The sequence below is a fragment of the Triplophysa dalaica genome, chromosome 9 (assembly GCF_015846415.1).
Source record: "Triplophysa dalaica isolate WHDGS20190420 chromosome 9, ASM1584641v1, whole genome shotgun sequence".
Taxonomy (NCBI): domain Eukaryota; kingdom Metazoa; phylum Chordata; class Actinopteri; order Cypriniformes; family Nemacheilidae; genus Triplophysa; species Triplophysa dalaica.
This window is the reverse complement of record NC_079550.1, coordinates 19,036,833-19,059,800: the sequence shown is the minus strand read 5'-3', so window position 1 is coordinate 19,059,800 and position 22,968 is coordinate 19,036,833. Positions and strand designations below refer to the sequence as shown.

General features: G+C 38.2%; 1 protein-coding gene across 1 annotated transcript in view; it reads left to right on the top strand.

Moving 5' to 3' along the window:
- The window catches only part of st14 (ST14 transmembrane serine protease matriptase), a 29,461-nt gene that overhangs the window by 997 nt on the left and 5,496 nt on the right, over positions 1-22,968 (top strand). Inside the window, exons 2-15 of the mRNA XM_056757428.1 lie at positions 9,859-10,009; positions 10,102-10,265; positions 11,673-11,743; positions 12,128-12,300; positions 13,205-13,240; positions 13,562-13,790; positions 15,706-15,842; positions 15,982-16,085; positions 18,010-18,119; positions 18,334-18,464; positions 18,574-18,678; positions 19,529-19,636; positions 19,947-20,060; positions 21,947-22,066. Coding sequence (XP_056613406.1) covers positions 9,859-10,009; positions 10,102-10,265; positions 11,673-11,743; positions 12,128-12,300; positions 13,205-13,240; positions 13,562-13,790; positions 15,706-15,842; positions 15,982-16,085; positions 18,010-18,119; positions 18,334-18,464; positions 18,574-18,678; positions 19,529-19,636; positions 19,947-20,060; positions 21,947-22,066 — 1,753 coding nt within the window. The remainder of the gene's footprint in view (positions 1-9,858; positions 10,010-10,101; positions 10,266-11,672; positions 11,744-12,127; positions 12,301-13,204; positions 13,241-13,561; positions 13,791-15,705; positions 15,843-15,981; positions 16,086-18,009; positions 18,120-18,333; positions 18,465-18,573; positions 18,679-19,528; positions 19,637-19,946; positions 20,061-21,946; positions 22,067-22,968) is intronic.

Here is a 22,968-nt window from a genome sequence, read left to right as displayed (position 1 = left end):
GCGTATATGATATTATGATATCAAATCATAAGCGGCTTTTACTCGTGGAAGGTATGCATTCGGTAAAAATGAGCTAATACAATATTTCAAATTCACATTTTATATCCAGTTTTTCTCTTATGTGGAAAGTATCTGTGTAATAGAGAAATAAGCCCCTTCAGTGTGATACAAGACCCTCCGCTGATCACACTGTCGGGCCTTATTTCTGCGATAACAGCCGGCTTATTCTACATTATCCCTTACATTTTACTTGCAAAGCATTCACGATTTCACTTCGCTTTTGTTTGGTGCATGTTATGCCTGTTGAGCTACACAAACGTAAGAAAATCCTTATAGAATTGTTGCCTTGGAGGTAAATGTAGTATATGACATCTTTTTATTGCCAGTTTGTATTTCGGGCACTGTAAAGTTGCGTGTGTATGTGCAGATGTGTGTTGTGATGTTGTCTGTGAATGGGAACATACCAGGTTTGTGGCTACTTTCCATAAACTTTTTCGTTTGTATCAAATCCCTTTTGCAAAGAAATGCAAATGATTTGGGGTTTATGGTGGTCAAATTCCAACATCATTAAGTCATGTTGTATCATTAAGTCATGCACTTGTAAATATATATTTTTTACAAACTAAATATGTTTAAAAGTGCTCCATCTGTGAAATATTTCGGGTTTCAGTCTGACATCATCAGGCCCTCTGAGTTTCACCTGCAATATCTAAAGCATCTCATGAACGTGTTGAGGATGTAAATGTGCATTGCATCATGCAAACTTTTTTGACTGTCATGTGAGATCATTGGGTTAAAGATAAGAGGTGTACTCATTTGTTATGTAGTAGAAATGTATTGTCTTGCTTTAGCATTTCATATTGTACAAAACAGAAGTGTGTCCTATAAATAGATTGCTGCATTGGAGTACGTGAGTCCTTTCTTGGGCTTTGTTCCGACTTGATACATTGACTGACTTGCTGTTTCATTAACCTTGACCAACTATGAAAATATGTTGAGTTGAATAGATGCGGTGGAAATATTTGGTCAGGGATTATTAAACCTTTTCCACATAAGGGGAGACTGTGGGAACAAAGGTGCGGAGTTTTCTATGAAACGCACCAGAGTTCCAATGTGCTGTTTTTTTTACAGTCTCCTGTATATCAGTATTGGTAGGTTTTCTAAAGAAATGCATAGCATTGCATTGGAATGTCAACTTGTCTAAGCTTTATACTGTAGATACAAATAAAAGGTCATGTCAGATTTTCACATCTTGTACATTTCTAATACCCCATAGCTATCTTTAGACAAACTATGTATAGTTTTTTTGTGAACCATGCTTTAACTATAAGTATCAGACAATCTTCGAGACATGCCTGTTTCTCTCTTGATGGCTTTTTTATAGATTTGTTCTTCTGAAAGATTTGATTTTATCTCTTCTGGGTCAATGCCATTACATTAGGTCGGATATATTTAGGTCCTGTTGTGATGTGATACAGAGGTAGATGGTATTTATTCTCAGTTCTCAGTTTCGTACTAGACTTGCAGTTATTTTGTTGTTTAGAAGCCAAAACATACACTGTCTAAAATTTCTAGTTTTATCATTATTCAGAGAGTTATGGTCTAGATCAGGGGTCGGCAACACGTGGCTATTCTGCCCCCCTGCTGCTGCTGCCTGCAGTCTCTATAAGGCCCTATTTATGCCTTGTTTACACCTACTGTTCTAATCCGTCTATTTTGTCCACTTTTGACCACTTCTGTCCTGATTTCTTCAAGATATAGCTGAAAAAGCATACTTTCTTTTTCAGATATTTTATTCAAATAGACTAGGGTTGTAGCTATTGATTATTTTGGTAATCGAGTATTCTACAAATTATTCCATTGATTAATTGAGTAATCGGATAATAAATACTTTTTCTTTATCAAAGAGCAATAAATAAACACGTGAAAATAGGACAGTTCTCTTAAAGGCGAGGTGTCCGGTTTTGAAATTACGCTTTTTAAGACAAAGTCGGGCCGAGTACCAAAACATCATTGTATCCAATCAGCAGTAAGGTGCATAGGATGGACCCTAGTCAAGCCTAGCTCTAACGAAAGCGAAAGATAGGAGGTAGTGGTGTGTCTGTTTTGGTGATTTGGACATCCCGCCTTTAAAATGAATAACCAAATTTGTTTAGTTTTTAGAAAAATTGACACATTTAAAAATTAACACACACATTTACATATGTGAAGGCTAAACCCATGGAGTCCATTCCATTGCCATATTAATGCAATGTAATACAAATAAGAAACATAAATAAAATAGAAAAAAAGATTTCAAAGGTAAACAACTAACTTCAGCTTATGCATGATGCATTCAGCATTTTTGCTCTTAAATAGTTATGTATTTGTCCACATAAAACTACTGTAGTTAACCAAACTTTTAGTTTGGCAGGTCGTCTGAAGACACTTATTTTTTAGTGTGGGTTTGATAGTTTCACTCAGTAAAATGTCTGAAATAAACTCTCTTGAGATGAAGTTCATTTCCTCATACAGTGCAGCTGGGGACAAATCCATGAGAATCATGCAGAACAGCCAGATGTCCACAACAAGTTTTACTCGCAAAATAGACTAAAGTAAAATAACGTTGCTTTAAAATATCTGTGTTTTCCTGTAAATTATTCAAAAATTGGCCTCAAAGATTTTTTGTATTCAAATTACTGGAGTTACTCGAGGAATCGTTCCAGCACTAAACTAGTAAAAATAAGTGCATACAATATCCATATGAGCGTGACCGGAGATGACAGAAAAAACATACAGAGAGCATGGTGAGAAAACATTCTGCTTGATAAGTATTTTGTTTTTAAACCAAACTTTTAGGTCTTTTGACGGCATAGTTTAAATCCTATCTGGCTAACGTGCTTCTCATAATGTTTACGCATGGTGTCTGTATGTGGGGAGTGTTGTGGTGCCATCCCATAAAGCTAAAAATTCGCTCTCACAAACCTTCTTTGGATCGGTTTCCACATTTATCGCTTTGGATAAGAGCGTCGGGTAAATGACTAAATGTATAAATGTAAATGTAGAATGGGGTCTCTTGTGGCTGTTCATCAAACGCTGCAAAAACAAAAGTTCACTGAAAAAAGCTGAAGTCTAACTAAAGCAGAGCATGCAACAACGTGACGCTTCTCCCCTTTTACCAGGCAGCACTCACACTTCTTGCCAGGGACAAATTTGATAAATTGCTAACATCTAAACAATAAAAATCGGACTTCGGCCACCTAGTGGTTTAACAAGGTAACTATAGTAATTGTAGTTATTTAAAGGTTACATATATTTTGCAGCTCCAGACACATTTTATTTGGTGGTATAGAGGGCCCAAAATGTTATTTTTGGTCTAGATGTAGACTAAGGACGTTGCTATAGGCCTAATGTTAAAGGGATATTTCACCAAAAAATGAAAATTCTTTAATCATTTACTCGCATTCTAGATGTTCCAAATCTGTATGAATTTCTTTGTTCTGAGCTTATAATCGAACAGGGCTTTTTGACAACAATTGCATTTTTTCCTACTAAATCTGTCTGGTTGTACTCATTCTTTCAAATATTTTCTCTGTGTTCATCAGAACCAATTTATGTTACGACCCGTAGTACTAGAGTACGGTCTCGTACTTGTCTTGGACTCGTTGGTATTTGCACTTGGACTTGTCTCGGACTTGGTCATTGGTCTCGACAAATGTTCTAGGCGGTCTCATCCGAGTCCAGCATTATACGTTTTATTTTCTCCTTCAAAACAAATTGTGATCCGAAAATGAATGATCCAAAAACTGTTACGGACTCTCGACTCAAGAAGGGAGCCGCATGTGCTCATAAGATCTCTCTTCATACAGCAGTTCACGTCAGTGTGTGCTGTTGATGTAACTAAATAACTCCGCGGGACTGTCATGCTCGTCAGAAAGGGAATAACTGAATTAATTTGTGGATTATATTAAGCGTTTACGGGAGACGCCAAACGCGAACGATTCAGCTGAACTGGTTCGACCGGTTCACTTAAAAGAGTGAACCGGTTCAAATGAACGATTCGTCCGTGGCGCAAACCAGAGAGCATCACTCATTCATCAGGCACGATGTCAGTGAGGCAGCGGCAGAATACAATTTGGTTTTACAAACCACAAAGAATTTATCGACAGTGCACTTAAAAGGAAACTTTTGCAAAACTTTGCAAAACTTTCTATGAAACATGTGGAACAACATCCAATTTCGTAAGATACCTGCAAAGGCATCACAAACAGAGGTAAGTTAATGGCATGTTTCAGAGTTAGCATTGCATTTGAGTATTTTTATAAGTTTAGAAAATAGGGCTTAAAGATAAGATTGATCGTATTTTATTGGCATTGGGATATGAACATGTTATTTAAGGATGGGCACCGAAACCTGCTTTTAAACAAACCGTGGGGCCTCTGCTCTTTCTTTCGCCTCCTCTATCGAAGTTCGAACACGCACAAGCACGGGCAGGCGTGCACACGCACAAAAAGGTGTTTACTGCTGCACAGCCTTGCTGTTAGGAGGGCTGATAAATAAAGTTCCTTAAAAAGGTGGTTTATTTTTTGGTTACTTTAGGCGACACAAAGTGATAAGTTCAAGAATGGGAACATATTCAAGTATTTGCTGGTTATTTGTTACATTTTCTATTGGCAGAATAAAATTGTTACACTTCAATAAAAAAAAATATACTTACACTTCGGAATTGTGAATTTAGTTCTCTAACTAAAGTTAAGATTGCCTTATTTTATCTGATTTTGATCATAGAAAACAATAATAAAAATGATTTTCTTAGAATAGAAGATATGCTTTCTCTTGCATCACATTAATAATCAAGAGTTAAGTATGTGGTCTTGTAGTCATGATTTTTTTTCTGTCTCTGTCTTGACTGTCTCAATTGGACTCGGTCTTGACTCGGTCTTGACTCGGTCTCGACTAGTTCTAGTCTTGGACTTGTCTTGGACTCTACAACAGTGGACTTGTCTACAGCCCTACCATCTAGGGTCAATCTTTCTAAAGAAATATTTCATGTATAAAGGAGCCACAAATAAGTAAGGGTTTCTATTCAAACAACTCCAAGACTTTTATAAATACCCAACTAAATAACCTAAACGTCTTAATTTACAAACTCTTTAAACTCAAAATATAGGGAGAATAAATACCTCCAAATGAAGATGGCAACACACTCCCTCAAATTCAAATGTTTTACGAAACACAATCAAACTTGGGGTCAACCCAAAGAGAACCCAAATGCACCAAAATGGACCATGAAGAGTGTTTAAGGCAGCCCTTTAATTGCCCTCTTTATCTTGAAATATTTCAATGTGCCTCAGAAGGATTCATTTGTTTCTGTCGAGTTGTTTTTCGTGACAATTCCTCAGTCTGGTTACCAGTTGACTAACCCAGTCACTGGTTTCTGTCCTCTGTGGCAGCAATTCCAGACAAGACTGAAAAATGTGGTCTGCTTGGTTTGCTGACTTTAGATTTTGGCCGTTTCTCAAAATGCCTTCTTCAGCTCTCTTGTGTCCTCGTGTTCTAGTTCTACATCATCATTAACTGTCAAAGTCTGGTTCCAGTACTGAAGAACACTAATATTGAGGACGCATGAAAGTTCCCCGGATTTGTTCTTGATATCAAGGATGCATCGAATGCAGCCTTGCATGTATAGAACCTGCTTCAAGTCCCAGCAGTGATTGCGGCACGTCCATCCGAGCCTGTTCTTTCGAGGCTGCCTTGCGTTCGTGGAATTGAGAAAAGGCCAACATCTGTGTGATGCCAACAGACAGAGAATAGAACTGCTATGGCAACAAACATGGCATTTTGAAGTTACTTTTTCCTTTGTTTATTTTTTCTTATGTTTTCTTATGTCATTTGACTGCCATGTTGGATCTCTGATATACAGCTTCATGGATAATGTAATATAATTAGCCAAACTTAACCAAAATGTATTCATTTTACATCCTTGGCAGGGGTTCTTACCTTATAGCAATTTACTGTAAATACTGAAGCAAAAAACTTGGTTCATGTCAAGTGTTAAACCTAGACTTCCGTGCTGGAAAACATGCAAATGCAAATAGAGGAGCATTGCAACAAACTTAAACATTGCCAATGACTTGGAGTGCAGGATTAAAGTCAAATATACATAAGAATTAAGTCAACATGTGATGATCTACTGTGAGATAATTAAATTGTATATCTTACATGGGGTAACCCATGTAAATCTCTTTCAGACCTTTTTTGTACAGCATTTGTAAACCTGTTGAACCGGATTTGTTTCAATAATTTTCTATGTGCTAAGTAATTACTGTCAACTCAATCATACAGGTCACGTATAACAGTTCATGAGCACCACACCTCGTAATGGGTTATCAAGTTCACAGATCGGCCCTGTGTAGGCACTTCACGATACCAGTGACCTGCTGATTTGGTATGAATTCGTATTTGATGTTTTGTCTCAAATGACATGTTATCAACTTGATCTCACAATTAATTACAAATTTGAGGAAGTTTAGGAAAGTTTCAGGAAACTAGATTTCTTTTTTTATTAGTGCATTCAACATTAACATTTTAGTCTATTTTGCGAGTGAAACGTGTTTTCCGGCTGCATTGAGTCCACAAAACTAGATGCGGACTAGTGGATGCTGATTATTTACACATGTATAAGTGAATGAATAACACCGTTTAATGTGATACACGCGTGATGCTCACCAATTTGTCTGCGTCTGCGCTTTACGAGGACATGAACATGTGAACTTCATCTCAAGAGTTGCTCAGAGAGTTTATTTCACGAACATGTCATCGTTTGAGTGTAGAAACAGACATTTGTCCACATAAATACAGAGTTAACCGGGCTTTTATTTTGGCAGAAGACAAATGTTATTTACATAAAAAAAATAAGCGGTTTACCTTTGAAATTATTCTTTCTATTTTTATTCATGTTTCTTATTAATACATTTGTATTTTTTATGTAATATGGCAATGTAATGTATTAATGGGTTAACTTTTCACAGATACTAATTTATGCAATTTCAGCAATAACATTTTTATTTTGTCTTAAAATGAAACAAATTAGTTGTCATTTTAAGAGACCGGTCTTATTTTGTCTTGTATATTTAGTATTGCTCTTCAATAAAGAAAAAGTATTTATTATCGAATACCCAACTAATCGATGGAAAAATCAGTAGAATACTGGATTACTAAAATAATCAATCGCTGCAGCCCTAAAATGTTCATGCTATTATTCATGTAAAGGCCTTTAAACCATTTAAGTGCGATTTAAAACTGTTGCTTTGATGCGTTGAATGTATATAGAAAGCTTCTAGCTGTGGGACGTGGCACAATCCAACGTGACCGCGGTCCTGTCTAGTGCGTACAGACTTAAATTATTAGAATTTAAAGTATATTAAAAAACAATAATGTTATGTGTGATTTATCGGATTTATTGATTTAATCGATTGACAGCACTAATTAGGTCCTCAAAAAATATTTTGTTGGCTATGAATTGTTTTCTGTATATTGTGAACTCGCATAATCTCATTAACGATAGTGTGTTTATTTCATCTATTTCAAAACTCGATTGATGCCTAATCTCTATCTACCTCATTATCACTTCATTTCAAAAGCACTTCACTCGTCTACTCCGGCTGATAGATTAAAGTAAGAAGGAGGAAGTACGGTTTAGCTCATGGCTCAAATCATGAGCAGTGTTTCATCACTGTGGCATTTGCAGTGGATTGTGGGTAGATTCATGTTGTGTAATGGCATTATTAGGCTGTGATCTCTGTGGCTGAGGCCCACAGCAGCAAGCGACCCCTGTTCCCCAATGGTTCTTTTATGCCATGATAGCTGCTAAAAAATCATTTAACCATCTTGGTTGCCAGCTGGGAAACTGTACGAATGGTTTTAATTGCGGTGAGCTATCGCACATGCTGTGATAATCGGGCTCATATATTAAGGAGGGTTAACACGTCTGACAAACTTATTTAATACCAATGTGATTCTTGCTTTCTAATGATCTTCCGATTTCTCTTCTCCTGGGACCCAGACACTCCGATTTCTAACCATTTTAAAATTGTACTCCTTCTCTTACAGTATACATGTGTGCTTTTGGTTAAATAGTGTGCATTGTGCAGCACCTAAAGGCTTAGATTATAGCTCCACTTTGTTGGGGATTTATGTTCAACTTCAGCGTTGTGTCTGCGGGTGGAGGGGATGTAGATGTGTGCGAATGTTGGTGTTAGTAGCTTCACATCCTCCAGGAATTCTACTGTGAAATCCTACTGTGAAAAATATCTATAAAAACAGATCGCTTACCACGCCTACAGAAATGATTGCAGAAAATAAAGTAAATTAATGCCATAGCTCATAAAGTGATGGAGTTTAAACGTGCCGATTACCCAAGGTCTGTTCTTTGCCAACTACTCATTCCTGCAGGTGTTGTGAGTTAGTTCACACAAAAACTACAATTATGTTGTTGGTTATAAATGATTTTGTAATCTTTTTTCAAAAACGTTAAGTTCCCCTCTCAACAACAACTCTTTACCACATGACGTTAGCAACAAAAAAGAGGAACGACTAATCTACGGCCTGGTAGTTTAAGCATTTGCCTCCGGCCCCAACCTACAACAATCCAATCAAAAAGTAAGGGCAAAATAAAGCCCCGCCCTGTATTTTTTACTTATTTCAGAAGCTGTTTTACTCGACTTTACATCATGATACAGCAAGGAAATCAATTGCAACTTCCATTTCATGTCTATTTTAAAGCAACACTTTAGAACTTTTGCTCACAGGTTCCCTATGTGGTTGATAAGCGCAATTGTCTGTTACCAGTGTTGTAAATAATGTCGTGTTTAAAGCTTCCCTGTGGGCAGTGTAAAACACGTGTATTTGTTTAAGTAAGCTGGTGGAACCGGCGAAATGCAGAAACGTTGTTTGGAAACCATGTCGCACTCTTCCGCAAACAGGGGAGGGGCGGGGCTGTGTGAACCAACCCGAACACAGAACTTATAGAATGTGGTTGTAGCCTCTATGAGGCTGTTCAAGTAGCATCGACAGTAGAATTCGTCCGGTTAAGAGTTGTTCTACCACTGAAATCATTTTAGGGACGTTATTTTAAGGTCGAAAACTACAAAGTGTTGCTTTAAAGGAGTGGTTTAACCAAATATAACTAAAAATTCTAAGTCACAATTTACTCAACATCATGTATATGACTTCCTTATTTCACAACACTGTTTAAATTTATATAAAAAATGATGCTCCAAAAAGCACATAAATTCATCTCTGAATAAATTAAAATGGGATTAAGGTGAGTAAATCGTTAGATCATTTTCATATATGGAGAACCCCACCTAATGGAATTAGTTAAAAACCAACATTCTTTAGTATTTCTTCTAAAGTCATTTATCAACATTTTGCCCAAAATATAGACTGTTAAACAATGTGAATTTCCTATTTGAAAAACTATTTAACTATTTAAAAAAAAGCATTTTCTTACCGAAGCGTAAAAAAGAAAGCAATAAAGAAATGGCTTAACCACGGAGATAAACTGTGGCTGTATATGGTCGGTAAAATGACAGTTCTCATGCTTCAGGAAGGAAATATTAGTTGAGATAAACTGTTCCTGCATAAGCGGAAAGAAAGAAAAGCTGGTTGACATGATACTGTGTGCCAGAACGTTTATTGGTTTCTGTTTTCTTATTGTTATATCGTTCAATTAAATGTGTATTAAAATGAATGGTGTAGTTCATTCATCACAAGTTTTTCTTCTTTTTATCTTAATATTACAATAATTGATATACTATTTACGATTTCATGTTGCATTGTTTGATATTTATTCAAATAAATGTTTTTTGTTTTTAGGGAGACAAAGATCGCCATGAGCGAGTGTCCTTCATGACGAATGAAGAGAAGAAAACTGCATCAAAGCGGAAGACTGGCATCATCGTGGGGGTTATTTTTGCCTTGCTGGTGGTGTCTGCTGTGGTCGGATTTCTCGTCTGGCTCTTTGTTGGTACAAGGCTTCGCAAAAGTTGAAAAGTTACATTGTCAGAGAGGCAACAGGCTCTAGGACTGAACATGAATGTTTTTTTTCTTTTGTAAAAGTGAGGACCAAAGAACTAGAAACCCAGGCGGACATGGGGAAAATAAGCCCATCCAAGCGGGTTTACAGCGGACAAATTCGACTGCTCAAACCGCAGTACAGCCCAGCGTTTGACAATCCCGATAGCCCTGAATTCCAACTGGTGGCGAAGGATTTGGAGGAAATTGTGAGTATTACGCTACGCAAGTTCACAAAAAGGTTCCCCACATGTTTAAGTTGTAAAGTGTAACGTAATTGAAATGAATTATAAGGGTCAGTGACTGTTTAGAAATGCTGACTTTTTAAGGCAGCTGACAATGAAGGCAGGTTTCTGAACAGAGCTGAAGTACCACAGGCCTGATCGTTGATTTCCATATCAGGCTGACAGAAAACAAGACGTGCGCAGATCAAAATGACAACGGCGATGCTTAAAGCATCTCTGATGCTATGCGGAGCTGAAGGAGTGCTCTGGATGCCTGCAGGCTGATGGTGGAGAGAGGCAGCCGTTAGTTTTTACAAGCTGTCATGTTGTTATATTAATATTCAAAAGATCATGAGAACGTTCCCGTCTATTCTTAGACGAGGCAACCAGGACTTTGTGTTTCAATCTTCAGAGTCCCTCTGTGATGTGTATATAGTCATTATCTTCAGCGGACTGTGTGAGGATAGACAGGGCTTTATAGAAGGCCCATTACTGATTTGCTTTAGTTTACAGCCATCTGTAGCTCTCAGGCTCATCTCTAAACGGCTCAATCTCTATCAGATATGTGCTTTTCACCCCAATCGTGCTGAAAAGCAAACAGACAGAGAGTTACGACTGCCTCAGAAAACAAGTGTCAGGAAACAAGTAGCCCTGCATTGAGATTTAATTTGTTCGTCTAATTTATCAGAGTTTGTAAGTGTTTACACCAAGAATGATAACATTAAGGGTAACTATAACAACCTGTATTAGCATTTCAAATTTAAAACCCTTTTTAAAACATTATCTTTATACAGTAGTTAATGTTCTTGGTGTGAACGGGCCTTTAGTCACGTTGTAGGCTGATTTATGGGTTCATTTTAGTGCGGAATATGCAGGTCAAAAAATGATATTTGGCATAGAAATAATAAACGCCCATTCGCATTGTAACACAAATATATCATGTAAGCACATTTGCCTGCAAAAATCATTCCTGTTATTATAATACAGAAATTAAAGTTCTTATGAACATCTGGTTTATTATGGAATTGTATGAGAATTCGATTTTGTATTTCATGTAACAATATGCTACTAGGTGTACGTGCATGTGTTGTTTGTGTGATATTTTTTTTTTCCCATTACATCTGCGTTTCTCATGTAAAATGTTGCACATTACGTTGATGGAAAGTCAGGCAGAATCCAAGGCTATTATGAAAGATTTTTGATAAGATTTAGAAAATTTACCCATTTAGGTTTGAATCATTACGCATCTTTAGAACATGATCAGTATGGCCACATTGCCTGATACTAGACCAGTATTTCTCTGTGTTATAAATGCTTTTCTAACACCTGCATGTTCTTGGTCATCTACAGCCCTACACTGAGATCACAAATCATGTGCTGTTTGTTTTTCAGATGAATGACACATTCAATAAAGACCCGTTCCTTTCCAAATATTTTACAAAGTCGGTCATCTCCGCTTTCAGGTACAGTGCATCTAAATCCGTCTAGACAAAGCTGAATTTATAGTGTACTCTATGCCTCCTTAATCTTAAGCCTAAAGAAACGTTTTATGAAAGAATACATCATTCATGTCTTGACTTTGATGCTTACGGATTTCAGTAATTGTGATGAATTGCTTGTTAAAACTGGGGAAAAAACACCTTTATTAAAACACACATGATTCTTTTTCAACAGAATTGGTGATGGGTGGTAAAACAAGGCTATCTTTTACTGTTGTATATACTCGTGGTTAATAATTTAGGCAAATTTTGTTTGAATCCTAAATGTAAAAAGCAACCACCGCTTTTATTTAGAAAATGTCAAAAATGTTTGTTGGTTTTAACGTTTATTCGATGTGGCAAATGCAGTGATGGATTGATGGCCTATCACTGGACCCAGTTTGACATTCCTGAGACAGAACAGGAGGTCGAACTGGAGTTGACAGAAGACCGGGTGGTCGAGGCCCTGAGGAGGTCCATCCGTGCAGAGCGCAGTCGCACAGGAACCATCGCGGTCACAGACAAAGACATCACTGCTTCCAGTAAGATATTTGCTTGTTTTAAAGAAAGATGATAGTGGCTTTTCATTTCAGGTCGTTCTCAAATTACTTTAAATGTTATTCAAACGTTTAATCCCAACATACAGCAAGTTCCAGTAACAAGTCATCAGTTCTGCTCTTCACTGTTTATGGTATTTGTCAAATCATTGAATTTTTCTTGAGCTGTTGATATAACAGTTCATTTTGCTATCAGGTTTGTGCCACACATTTCTACGCGAATTGCATTCTTTACCTGTCGCACTGTAATTCAGGATTCACAAACTGGCTGGTTACTGGGGCCGTACAAATCATATTAAACCCGACAGCACGTGTGTACGAGGAGCAACGCGCGGTTTATATTTTATATGCAAGGAGGGATTTACATAGAAGTCTAAATAAACCCATGTAAATCGAAGCATGAGAAAAAAAGGCTGAAAATCAGTTCTAAATGGACCGTAGCAGAAACCAATGTAATAAAGAAGGCACATCTCTTTTTTATAACATTACAGATAATTGTAATTATTTCCTTATTGTAAAGCTCCTTTGAAACTATCTTTGTTTCATTAAGCACTATATAAATAAAGGTAGCTTATTATGGAGATGCTCTGTCTTTCTGAAAAGAAGCAGTTACTGTCTGTTCCTCTACTGTCTCCATTTGCATCCTGTACAGCACCAGGCCTATCTGACACCTCAGTGCCCCGCACAGAATGATGGCTCTGTACAGGGACCTGTGTTAGTGCTAAAGTGAGAAACTGGTATTTGTGAACGCTGGAATCACAGTCAGGGTGAGAGTGAAGAGCTGGAGGAACAGGGTGGCTGAAAGCTGTGTGCAAATTGAAAGGAAAGAGGACAGGAAAAGTACAGAATGCATAATTTTTTCTCTCTCTCTTTCTCGCACTCTCTGCAGAAACGGACCCTCGGATGGCCAGGGACCCCAGATCCAGTGAGTAAAGTGTGTCCCGTTTCAGTCACCGCTGCGCTGTAATATTCCACCCGGGTTGCCGAGCACTTTCCTGTCACTCACTGAAAAATGCCCGCCCGCCTCCATCTCACGCGTTCCCTCTCTCTATATTCTTACTTACCTGTGCACAGCAGCAGACCTCAAAACATGGTCTTTTCAAAAGCATGCGCATTAAACTGCACCAAGATTTCATATGGTTTTGAGGTCGAGGACATCATTTGAGGATATATATCGTATGTTTACATAGTATTTGATGCAACTCAAATAAGAAACGTGTCATACGGGACTTCTGAATTTTTTCAGAGAAATGTTTCTACAGTCTTGAGGCAGACACCACCGAAAAAGACTTTGCGTCTCCTGACCACCCCAGTAAATACCCGGCCTTCTCCCGGTGCCAGTGGCAGATCAGGGCTCCTCAGAACCACGCCATCATCGTCAAATTCAAGAGCTTCCACGTGGAGGACGACTGCATCACTGACTACGTGGCTATCTACAATTCTCTCAGTCCTGACAGCAGTCAGGTCATCACAAAGTGAGTCAATGCATCTGTATTCTTAGCGGTTGGGCCAAAAATAATAATTTGTTTGATTTTCTTCTTTAAAAGATGTTTACTGTTATTATTCTACTAGAATAAATATCTAGTTTAAATTCAGTGCTATAGCAGTACCAGGGGTGTCACAGTGTAGTGCCATTGACTGGGGGGCACAGAGATAATGCAGGTGGGGTGTGACAGTTCCCCGAAACCCCAACCTGCAAATTGACGGAGGGCAATGTTCCGTATGAAGCTTCACGCATTAGCAAAAGCTTTATATCTACAAAGTAGGCAAACATTCAACTGGAAAGAGCAGCAATTACCTCTACATCATCTTAAGAAACGGGCAGATCATATATGTTTGTCATTTTAGACAAGTCACTCCCTATGAGTTCAGATTGCTGGGAAGTGATTGGGGTGTAAATAAAGTGCCTTTTAATGTATTTCTGAACATGGACGGCTGTTTAAAGCTGTTGACCGTTATAAAGATATAAAACTCTTTATTCGTCAGGCAAATGACACAACACCGCGTCTGTATTATAAACTCTTGCTTGTGGTAAAATCATGAAACGCACACTGTTACACTTCGATCGATCCACATTTTTTTAACTGATAAAGTGAAGTTGACGCCATTGTTACCGTTTATTGCTAAAAGCCAAAGTTTATGAATACAATTGAGAGGGGCACCAACCAATCACAACAGCCTGAGAAGCGGAAGCCAATCACGAAAGACCTGGTCAGCTTTACCAATCAGAGTGTTTCGGAAGGAGGGATTTTGTATAGAAAGAAATCCAGTCGTTTTGTTAGAAGTGGGACAGCAATGAACAATACACTTGACATATAAAGCGTTTTTGGAAATTAGAAACATGAACATACATTGATAAACACCCAAAAACATAATCAAAGCTTTTAAACAGCCAAACACTGGGTCCTTTAACATGAATTCTTTTGGCCACGATAATCATGAGAGTTTGATACTGTGACAACCCTAAGCATTACATTTGTGACATTTGGAGAAACATTGATAGAACTTGATAGATCATCAAGTGTTTGGAGCCCAGGTGGCATAGTGTATTTAAGTCAAGATCATCCATTTGTTTGCTTTGGAAAACATTGTCAAACAGGTCTGCCTTATGTTTATCAACCGACTTTTTAATTCAGCGTCATTTGTCAAAGTTTACCTTTGAGTTCTTTCCAGGGATTTCCAGGTTTCTTGATTGATGTATTTATTTTCTTTACTGTACCAAACAAATCACCCAAAGTTTTCAGGTCACAAACTGTACCAGTGTGTTCTGAACATCATTTTCACGCCACCTCTCAGCCATTGCACCGTCTCCAAGGTGACACTAAATTTCTGTGAGCCATGGCAATATGGTTCTTAATAACATTGTTACGCCCCAGGTATCTCTCTCTCTGTGTTGTGAGACTTGCAAACTTGATCTACCCGTTTGACTTTGATGCTTGACATGTAGTTTCACACAAGATTACATCTCCCATAATGCAGTTTACACACTTTATTTCATTTAGGGAAGTATATAGTTTTAGTTCTTTGAGGATGGCACTGCATGTGGAAGTCAGATGGCATGAAAGAAATATCATTGTATTTTAATTGCGTTGTTTTGTTCGGTATAATCACCTCGCATGTAAAAGTGACATTTTCAGTCTGGGTTGACCTGGACATGTTCCTAATAAGATTTGAGAGCTTCACACAAGGAGCAAATACTGCAATGATTTGAACTGAACATTGCAGTATTTAAATAAAAAAATGTATACAGGTTTTGGTCTGTGAGCTAATTTGATTTATGTATAAATCTAAAATTAAAGAAAAATAAATGCAACAGTCCCATTCGAGAGAATAATAAAATGTTCTTTTATTCAGTCGAGGTTTGAACTCTGATGCATTTTTCTTTCACAGACAGTGTGGACTTCGACCACCTACAAATCCTCTCGAGGTGGTTTCTTCTGGAAACATCATGCTCATCAACCTGGTGACAGATGTTGTCCGGAGACCAGGATTCAAAGGGGTTTACAAAGCCATTCCTGCTTTTACTGGTAAAGAGCACCGTTTTATATTATAACAATAAATTGTATTTTAGATTGTTCTTTATAAGCAGTTCCAGGGAACTTTGAAATGCGTTTGAATATGATTTTCATAATGATTTATTTCTCTTTCCTGTTTTGACATCTCTAGCTGGAAGCTGTGACAAATCTCTGAGTAGTCCCACAGGAGACCTCTCATCTCCTTATTTTCCTAGTTTCTATCCTCCCTTAGTGGATTGCATCTGGAACATCAATGTAAGGATCTCACATTTTGAAACTCTTATCTTGCATTTAAAGGTGTAGTTTACCATGAAATGTCTGTATTATACTGTATTATTATGAGTGAAGCAGAAGGTTTTGTCTGAATTATGTCAAATCAGGGTGAGCTGGGCATTTAAAATAAAGTGAAAAAAATTGGTTTATAAACTGGGGTTGTCAAACGATTAACCGCATCTAGGACATCAATGTAAGGATGTTGATTTTTGGAAATCTTATTTTGCGTTTAAAGGTATAGTATACCCCAAAATACCTGTGTTTAGGCTGTATTATTATGAGTAGAGCTGAAGTTTTTGTCTGAAATAGGACATATTAGGCATTTAAAGTATAGTGAAACAAAGTTTTTGGGGTTATGACTTGGTGCTCTCAAATGATTAATCGCATCCAGAAGAAAAGTTAGTGTTTACATAACAAATGTCTGTGTACAAACTGTGCATATTACTTTTGTATTTATAAAAATACACACACATATATGTTTACATATTTAGGACATATATAGATTTACATCTATATTTACAAATTAATGAAATTATATTTAGACGGTTGTGCGACACTGGATCAGCTCTATACCCTCTCCAGGGTGCTGGAGGGTTCATGGGAGTTTGCCCAACCATCCACATCTGTTTTGTGGATTTGGAGAAGGCATTCGACTGTGTCCCTCGCGGCATCTTGTGGAGGGTACTCCGGGAGTATGGGATTCGGGACCCTTTGCTATGGGCTATCCGGTCCCTGTACGACCGGAGCAGGAGCTTGGTTCGCATTGCCGGCAGTAAGTCAGACTTGTTTCCGGTGCATGTTGGACTCCGGCAGGGCTGCCCTTTGTCGCCGGTTCTGTTCATAATTTTTATGGACAGAATTTCTAGGCGCAGCAAGGGGCCGGAGGGCGTAGGGTTTGGGGACCACACGATTTCATCTCTGCTCTTTGCGGATGATGTCGTCGTGCTGGCCCCATCAGACCAAGACCTTCAGCATGCACTGGGACGGTTTGCAGCCGAGTGCGAAGCAGCTGGCATGAGAATCAGCACCTCCAATTCTGAGGCCATGGTTCTCCGTCGGAAAAGGCTGGCTTGCTCACTTTAGGTAGGTGGAGAGTTCCTGCCTCAAGTGGAGGAGTTCAAGTATCTGGGGGTCTTGTTCACGAGTGAGGGAAGGATGGAACGGGAGATTGACAGACGGATCGGGGCAGCTTCTGCAGTAATGCGGTTGCTGTCGTGTTGAAGAAGGAGTTGAGTCGTAAGGCGAAGCTCTCGATTTACCGGTCAATCTACGTTCCCACTCTCACCTATGGTCATGAGCTGTGGGTCATGACCGAAAGGACAAGATCCTGGATCCAGGCGGCCGAAATGAGCTTTCTCCGCAGGGTGGCCGGGCGATCCCTTACAGACAGGGTGAGAAGCTCGGTCACTCGGGAGGAGCTCAGAGTAGAGCCGCTGCTCCTCCACATCGAGAGGGGCCAGCTGAGGTGGCTCGTGCATCTTTTCCGGATGCCCCCTGGACGCCTTCCCAGGAAGGTGTTCCGGGCATGTCCCACCGGGAGGAGACCCCGGGGAAGACCTGGGACACGCTGTAGGGACTCTGTCTCCCGGCTGGCCTGGGAACGCCTCGGTGTCCCCCCGGAAGAGCTGGAGGAAGTGTGTAGGGAAGTCTGGGCATCCCTGCTTAGACTGCTGTCCCCGCGACCCGGCCCCGGATAAGCTGTAGAAAATGGATGGAAGGATGGATATTTAGACGTTTATTATATTTTATTTAATAATTGCATGTATGTGTTTATGAATAAATCAATAATATGCACTTAACAGACATAAATTATGTAAACACAAACTTTTGTTCTGGATGTGATCACTTATTTAGCTTTTTGAATTTGTGATTGTTTAAAGTTTTGCCAATTTGTGTTTGTATCCAGATTCCTCCGGGCAAGAAGATAAAGATTGAGTTCAACATGTTTCGGGTGAAAGAACCAATGGTTGATGTTAACCATTGTCACAAAGATTATGTGGAGGTGGAGGGTAAAAGGTGTGTTCTGGTTACTCTCGTCTTATTGTTGCATGCTTTGTTTTCGAAATTGAACTTCGTTTGTCACATTGTAACATATGTCAACAATTTCTTTTCATGTCGAATAAACAAATCCGATAAAAAATGTACATTTTGATTCCTCCACATACTTAACATTTGCCTCACATTAAAACCATAGGGTCGGAATAAATCAACCGTCTATTCTTTCCTAAAGGTTTTGTGGGGAGAAGGCTAAACATGTTCTGTCTAGCTTCAGCAACACATTACAAGTGAAGTTCCATTCAGATGAATCTTACACGGATAAAGGATTCAGGGCCACTTATACCGTCTATGACCCTGTCAACCGTACGTAACCCTGCTGTTTATACTGTGTGATATTATCTGAATGTTCGTGAATTCATCCTTTCGTGTCGTGTTCTCTTCTCATCTTCCCTCTCTTGTCTTCCATCCGCAGCTTGCCCCGGTCAGTTTGCCTGTTCCTCGTCCCTTTGCATCAGGAATGAGCTTAGGTGTGACGGCTGGAATAACTGCGGCGACATGAGTGATGAGAAAAACTGCAGTAAGTCTGAATAAAAAAATATGACCTGAAAGGTTTTGAAAAATCTGAATTTTGGCTCCCTTTCAGTGGTGTTGGAATTCAAATTTCAGGATGTTTAATCGGAATAATGCGAGAAGGAATTACAATATAAGACCTATAGCACAGTCATACAACAAAGGTGTTTTTAGCCCAATACAAGTTTGTACATTATTTTATTTTGTAAATTATTATTTATTTGGACTGATTATTTTCCGTTGTAGAATTTTGTCAAAAAAAATGTTGTCATTTCCTTTTTAAAATGAAGTCAATTTCTTCTAAATATAAAACTTGTGATCTCGGAATTTTAATAAAAAATAGTCAATTGAATTTAATAACATTTTCTTGAGTAAATATATTTTCTTTATTGTTTAATGATTCTTAATTGACTACCATAGTAGGAAGAATGACAATGGTATCAAGATGGCCCCAGAACTGTTTGCTTTCCGACATTCTTCAAAATATCTTCTTTTGTGTTCGACAGCACAAAGAAATTAATAAAGCAATTTTTTGGTGGCCATAAACTGTTTGATTACAAGCATTCTTTCAAATATATTTCTCTGTGTTCATCAGAACAAAGAATTTGAAGTTAAACTGTATTCTCCAGTCAGTCCTAAATGACGCCATGTAGGAGATAATGGGCCAATTAGATACATTCAGTTTACTAACAACAACCAATAAGTGAGCTTTAAAATACTGATGATCTGTTTATTTATGGTGAATTGACCTTTTAATGAGAGTCCAGATTGGAATGATGTCTTATAATGGCAGGCAACATTGTTTCATGTAAATTGCATTTGCACAATGTTCAAAGGTCCGTGTGTGTGTGTTCCAGAATGTGCTGATGACCAGTTTTCCTGTAGTAATGGCCTGTGCAGACCTCAATACTTTGTTTGTGACCGAGTAAATGACTGCGGTGATAACAGCGATGAGCTGCATTGTGGTGAGTGTCTCATCTCCAGCGGAGAGAAATGCTTTGGGCATTTACTGAACAATGTGAAATGTGCTACTTCTGGAAGGTTCTTTCTAAAAGAGGTCACAGAAGCTTAGAGACTCTAAGGCGCTGCTTTTTAAGTTAAAAAGGCTTCTGAATGATGGGATTAGAATAATGTACACTGTTATGGTCAACTGTTAAGATCAAATTGTGTAGTAAGAAGGTGCGAAACATCAACATTCTGTTACCTGTTTCACCTGGTTATTTGACATTTTCCATTTGAATAACATCATTTTTTTTCCCATGTTCCTACATATAGACTGTGGCCGGGGTGAGGTGCGGTGCGGCGACGGCACATGTGTCCCGCAGGAAGTGATTTGCGATGGGAAGAGTGATTGTGCTGATAGCAGTGATGAGGTCTCCTGCAAAGGATGTAAGTGCATCGTGTTCTTACACACGACAGTTTTCCTTTTCAATAGGGCTCATCATTAGGTTGATCACAATTGATCAATGGATGTTTTGTAAAAGGCCTAAATTTACAGCATAGTGAAATTTTGTTTATATTTGACTAAACCCCTGTTGATCGAGTCCATACATCAGAAACAAATCAGTCTATGCACATGTTTTCTATTTTACAAGAGTTGTAAATGAATGTGCTATGGCTGTTACAGAAAGAAGCAATAATACCCAACCAATGGAGAACATAGTGTAATTATTATTTGGTCACACTTTATTTTAAGGTCCAATTCTCTTTATTAATAAACCATTAACTATGACTTTTGCCTCAGTAAACTACTAATTTGTTGCTTATTAATAGTTAATAAGTTAGTTGTTTGGTTTAGGTATTTGGTAGGATTAGGGAAGTAGAATATGGTCATGTTGAATATGTGCTTTAGAAGTGCTTTTACACAGCCAATATGCTAAAAATAGGCATCTAATAAGCAACTAGTTAATAGTGAGAATTGGTCCCTATACTTCAGTGTTGCCTTAAAGTTGTCGTATGACACGGCTAAAATGTTTTGTTTGTTTTAGATAATTCAATATGCATACACGATTTAAGGTTCAAAAAGGCTGTATTTTCCATATACCATGCATGTTTGTATCGCCTCTTTGCCCCGCCTCTTGGAAACGTGCAGATTTTGTACAAACCCCATCGCTCTGAAAAGCAAAGTGTGATATGTTTGGCCAGTTAACCAGTGCGTAGTGATTGGACGATTACTGCAAGTGTGTGACGGAAATGTAACGCCTATGACCATATTTGGAACATCAGGTTCCAAACCAATTGTACTGACAGATCGCCCACCTTACTTGCGTATACATTTGGGCGGACTTAGTCAAATCATATCACGAAATGACGTAGATTTGTGGGGGTGTGGCTACACGAGACGTTTCAGACAGGTCAGGGTGAGCATTCACTTTATTCTGACACTTTAATCTTTGCAATTTTAAGTGTCTAATACATGCATGGGCAACACACCAAAGAAACAGAATAACATGTATTCGCGTCATATGATCCTTTTAATTTCAAATGCCCATTTATGGGAGATATGGACCCTTATGTATGTGATAGATGTGCTTTAAGAATACAAAAAAATGCTTTATAAAATGTAAGAGACAGTTACACGGGTATTTAAACCACCAAATATTGATATCTGACTTATCATTACGGTGAAAACCTTTGGTAAAAATGTTTGCATGGAATTGCCCAAAAACCAATGATTGTTTTATGCTCAAGAACCTATTTCACATTTCAAGAGTCCCCTCCTACTTAGAAAAACAAGTAAAGGAAACTAAACGCAAGAAATCTTCCATTTAATTACTTTAAAAGTATCGTCGAGTAAACGTTGGAAGAAATCGATTAATATTCACAGAGTATGCGAACAGGTCTGACATGCAGGTTGCATTTTGTGAGCATAATTTTCTGTTTCTCCATCTCTGCAGATGTTCAAGTGACACATACAGCACATTCACATCATCCGCTGAAATCTCACAGCATCAATAAATGTGATAATTAACCTGTTTTATTATGCAAATCAGACAGTTGTGAGCAATAGCTTTAAAGATCGACTGAAACAGCAGTGAAATTACATGCTTGAGCCATTTATCTTGTGTCTTTCTTTACCTCCCACTCACACTATCCCAAAACTTGTTCATTGTTTTTGTATCCTTCAGCAGATATGTGTGACCTTTCCCACAATCAATAGGGCTGATCGATAAGCCGCCTTTCCACGAACAAGGCGTAGCTCTTTGCTGTTGAAAGGGAGAAACTTGATGTTTAATTCCCTTGTTTATACATTTTTTTTCTTTCTTTCTTCTTAGCTGCCGGTATTTGCACTGACTTTTCCTTCAAGTGTAAAAACAAAGAGTGTATAAACAAAGTGAATGCGGAATGTGACCGTGAGAATGACTGCGCTGACGGGTCAGATGAGCAGGGATGCGGTAAGTCGGATACGTTTCTCACAGTGAAATCTGGTTGCTTGGTGTCTCTACTGTACTCTATGAGAAGTCTTTTAGGGCTGTTAATACAGATTTTGTGAGACTATTTATATAGATATATTTGCGTAGCTGTTACTTGGCAATGTTGTTTTTTGAGTTTGATCAGGTGCCTTTCATCCGTAGACGGTTTCAAAGCAACAACATAGAAGTTACTGCGCATGTGGCCCAAACTTAATCTACAGGGGCTCTATTCTTTGCGTTAGTTATTTCTGATAACAAGTAATTTACATTAGTTAGCAAGTTAAAAGTATCTAGCCAGTATTATTTTGAGTTACCAGTAGAAGAACTGTTACTTGGCTGAACTTGAATGCAACAAAGTTACACGACCAATTCAACAAATTGTTTATTTCATAAAATGACTATACAATAAAATGGTAATATACAATATATTAATATAAATTCAATAAACTATAAATAGTTACCAGAAGTTAACTAAAAGTGATACTTCACCCAAAATTCTGTCATCATTTACTCGCCTTCGAGTTGTATGAATCTGTATTTTGTTCTGATGAACACAGAGAAAGAAGAAAGATATTTGGAAGAATGCTTATAAGAGATCTTGCCCCCCATTGACTCCCATAGTTTGAAAATTTACTTAATATTTTTTTCTGTTGAACACAAAATAAGATATTTTGAAGAATGTAGGACAGCAAACAGTTCTGGGGCACTTTTGAGTACCATTGTGTTTTTTCCTACTATGGTAGTCAATGGGGGGCAAAATATTTCTGGTTCTAAGCATCCTTCCAAATATCTTTCTCTGTGTTTATCAGAACCAAGAAATGTATACAGATTTGGAACAACTCGAAGGTGAGTAAATGATGAGAGAGTTCATCTTTGGGTGAAGT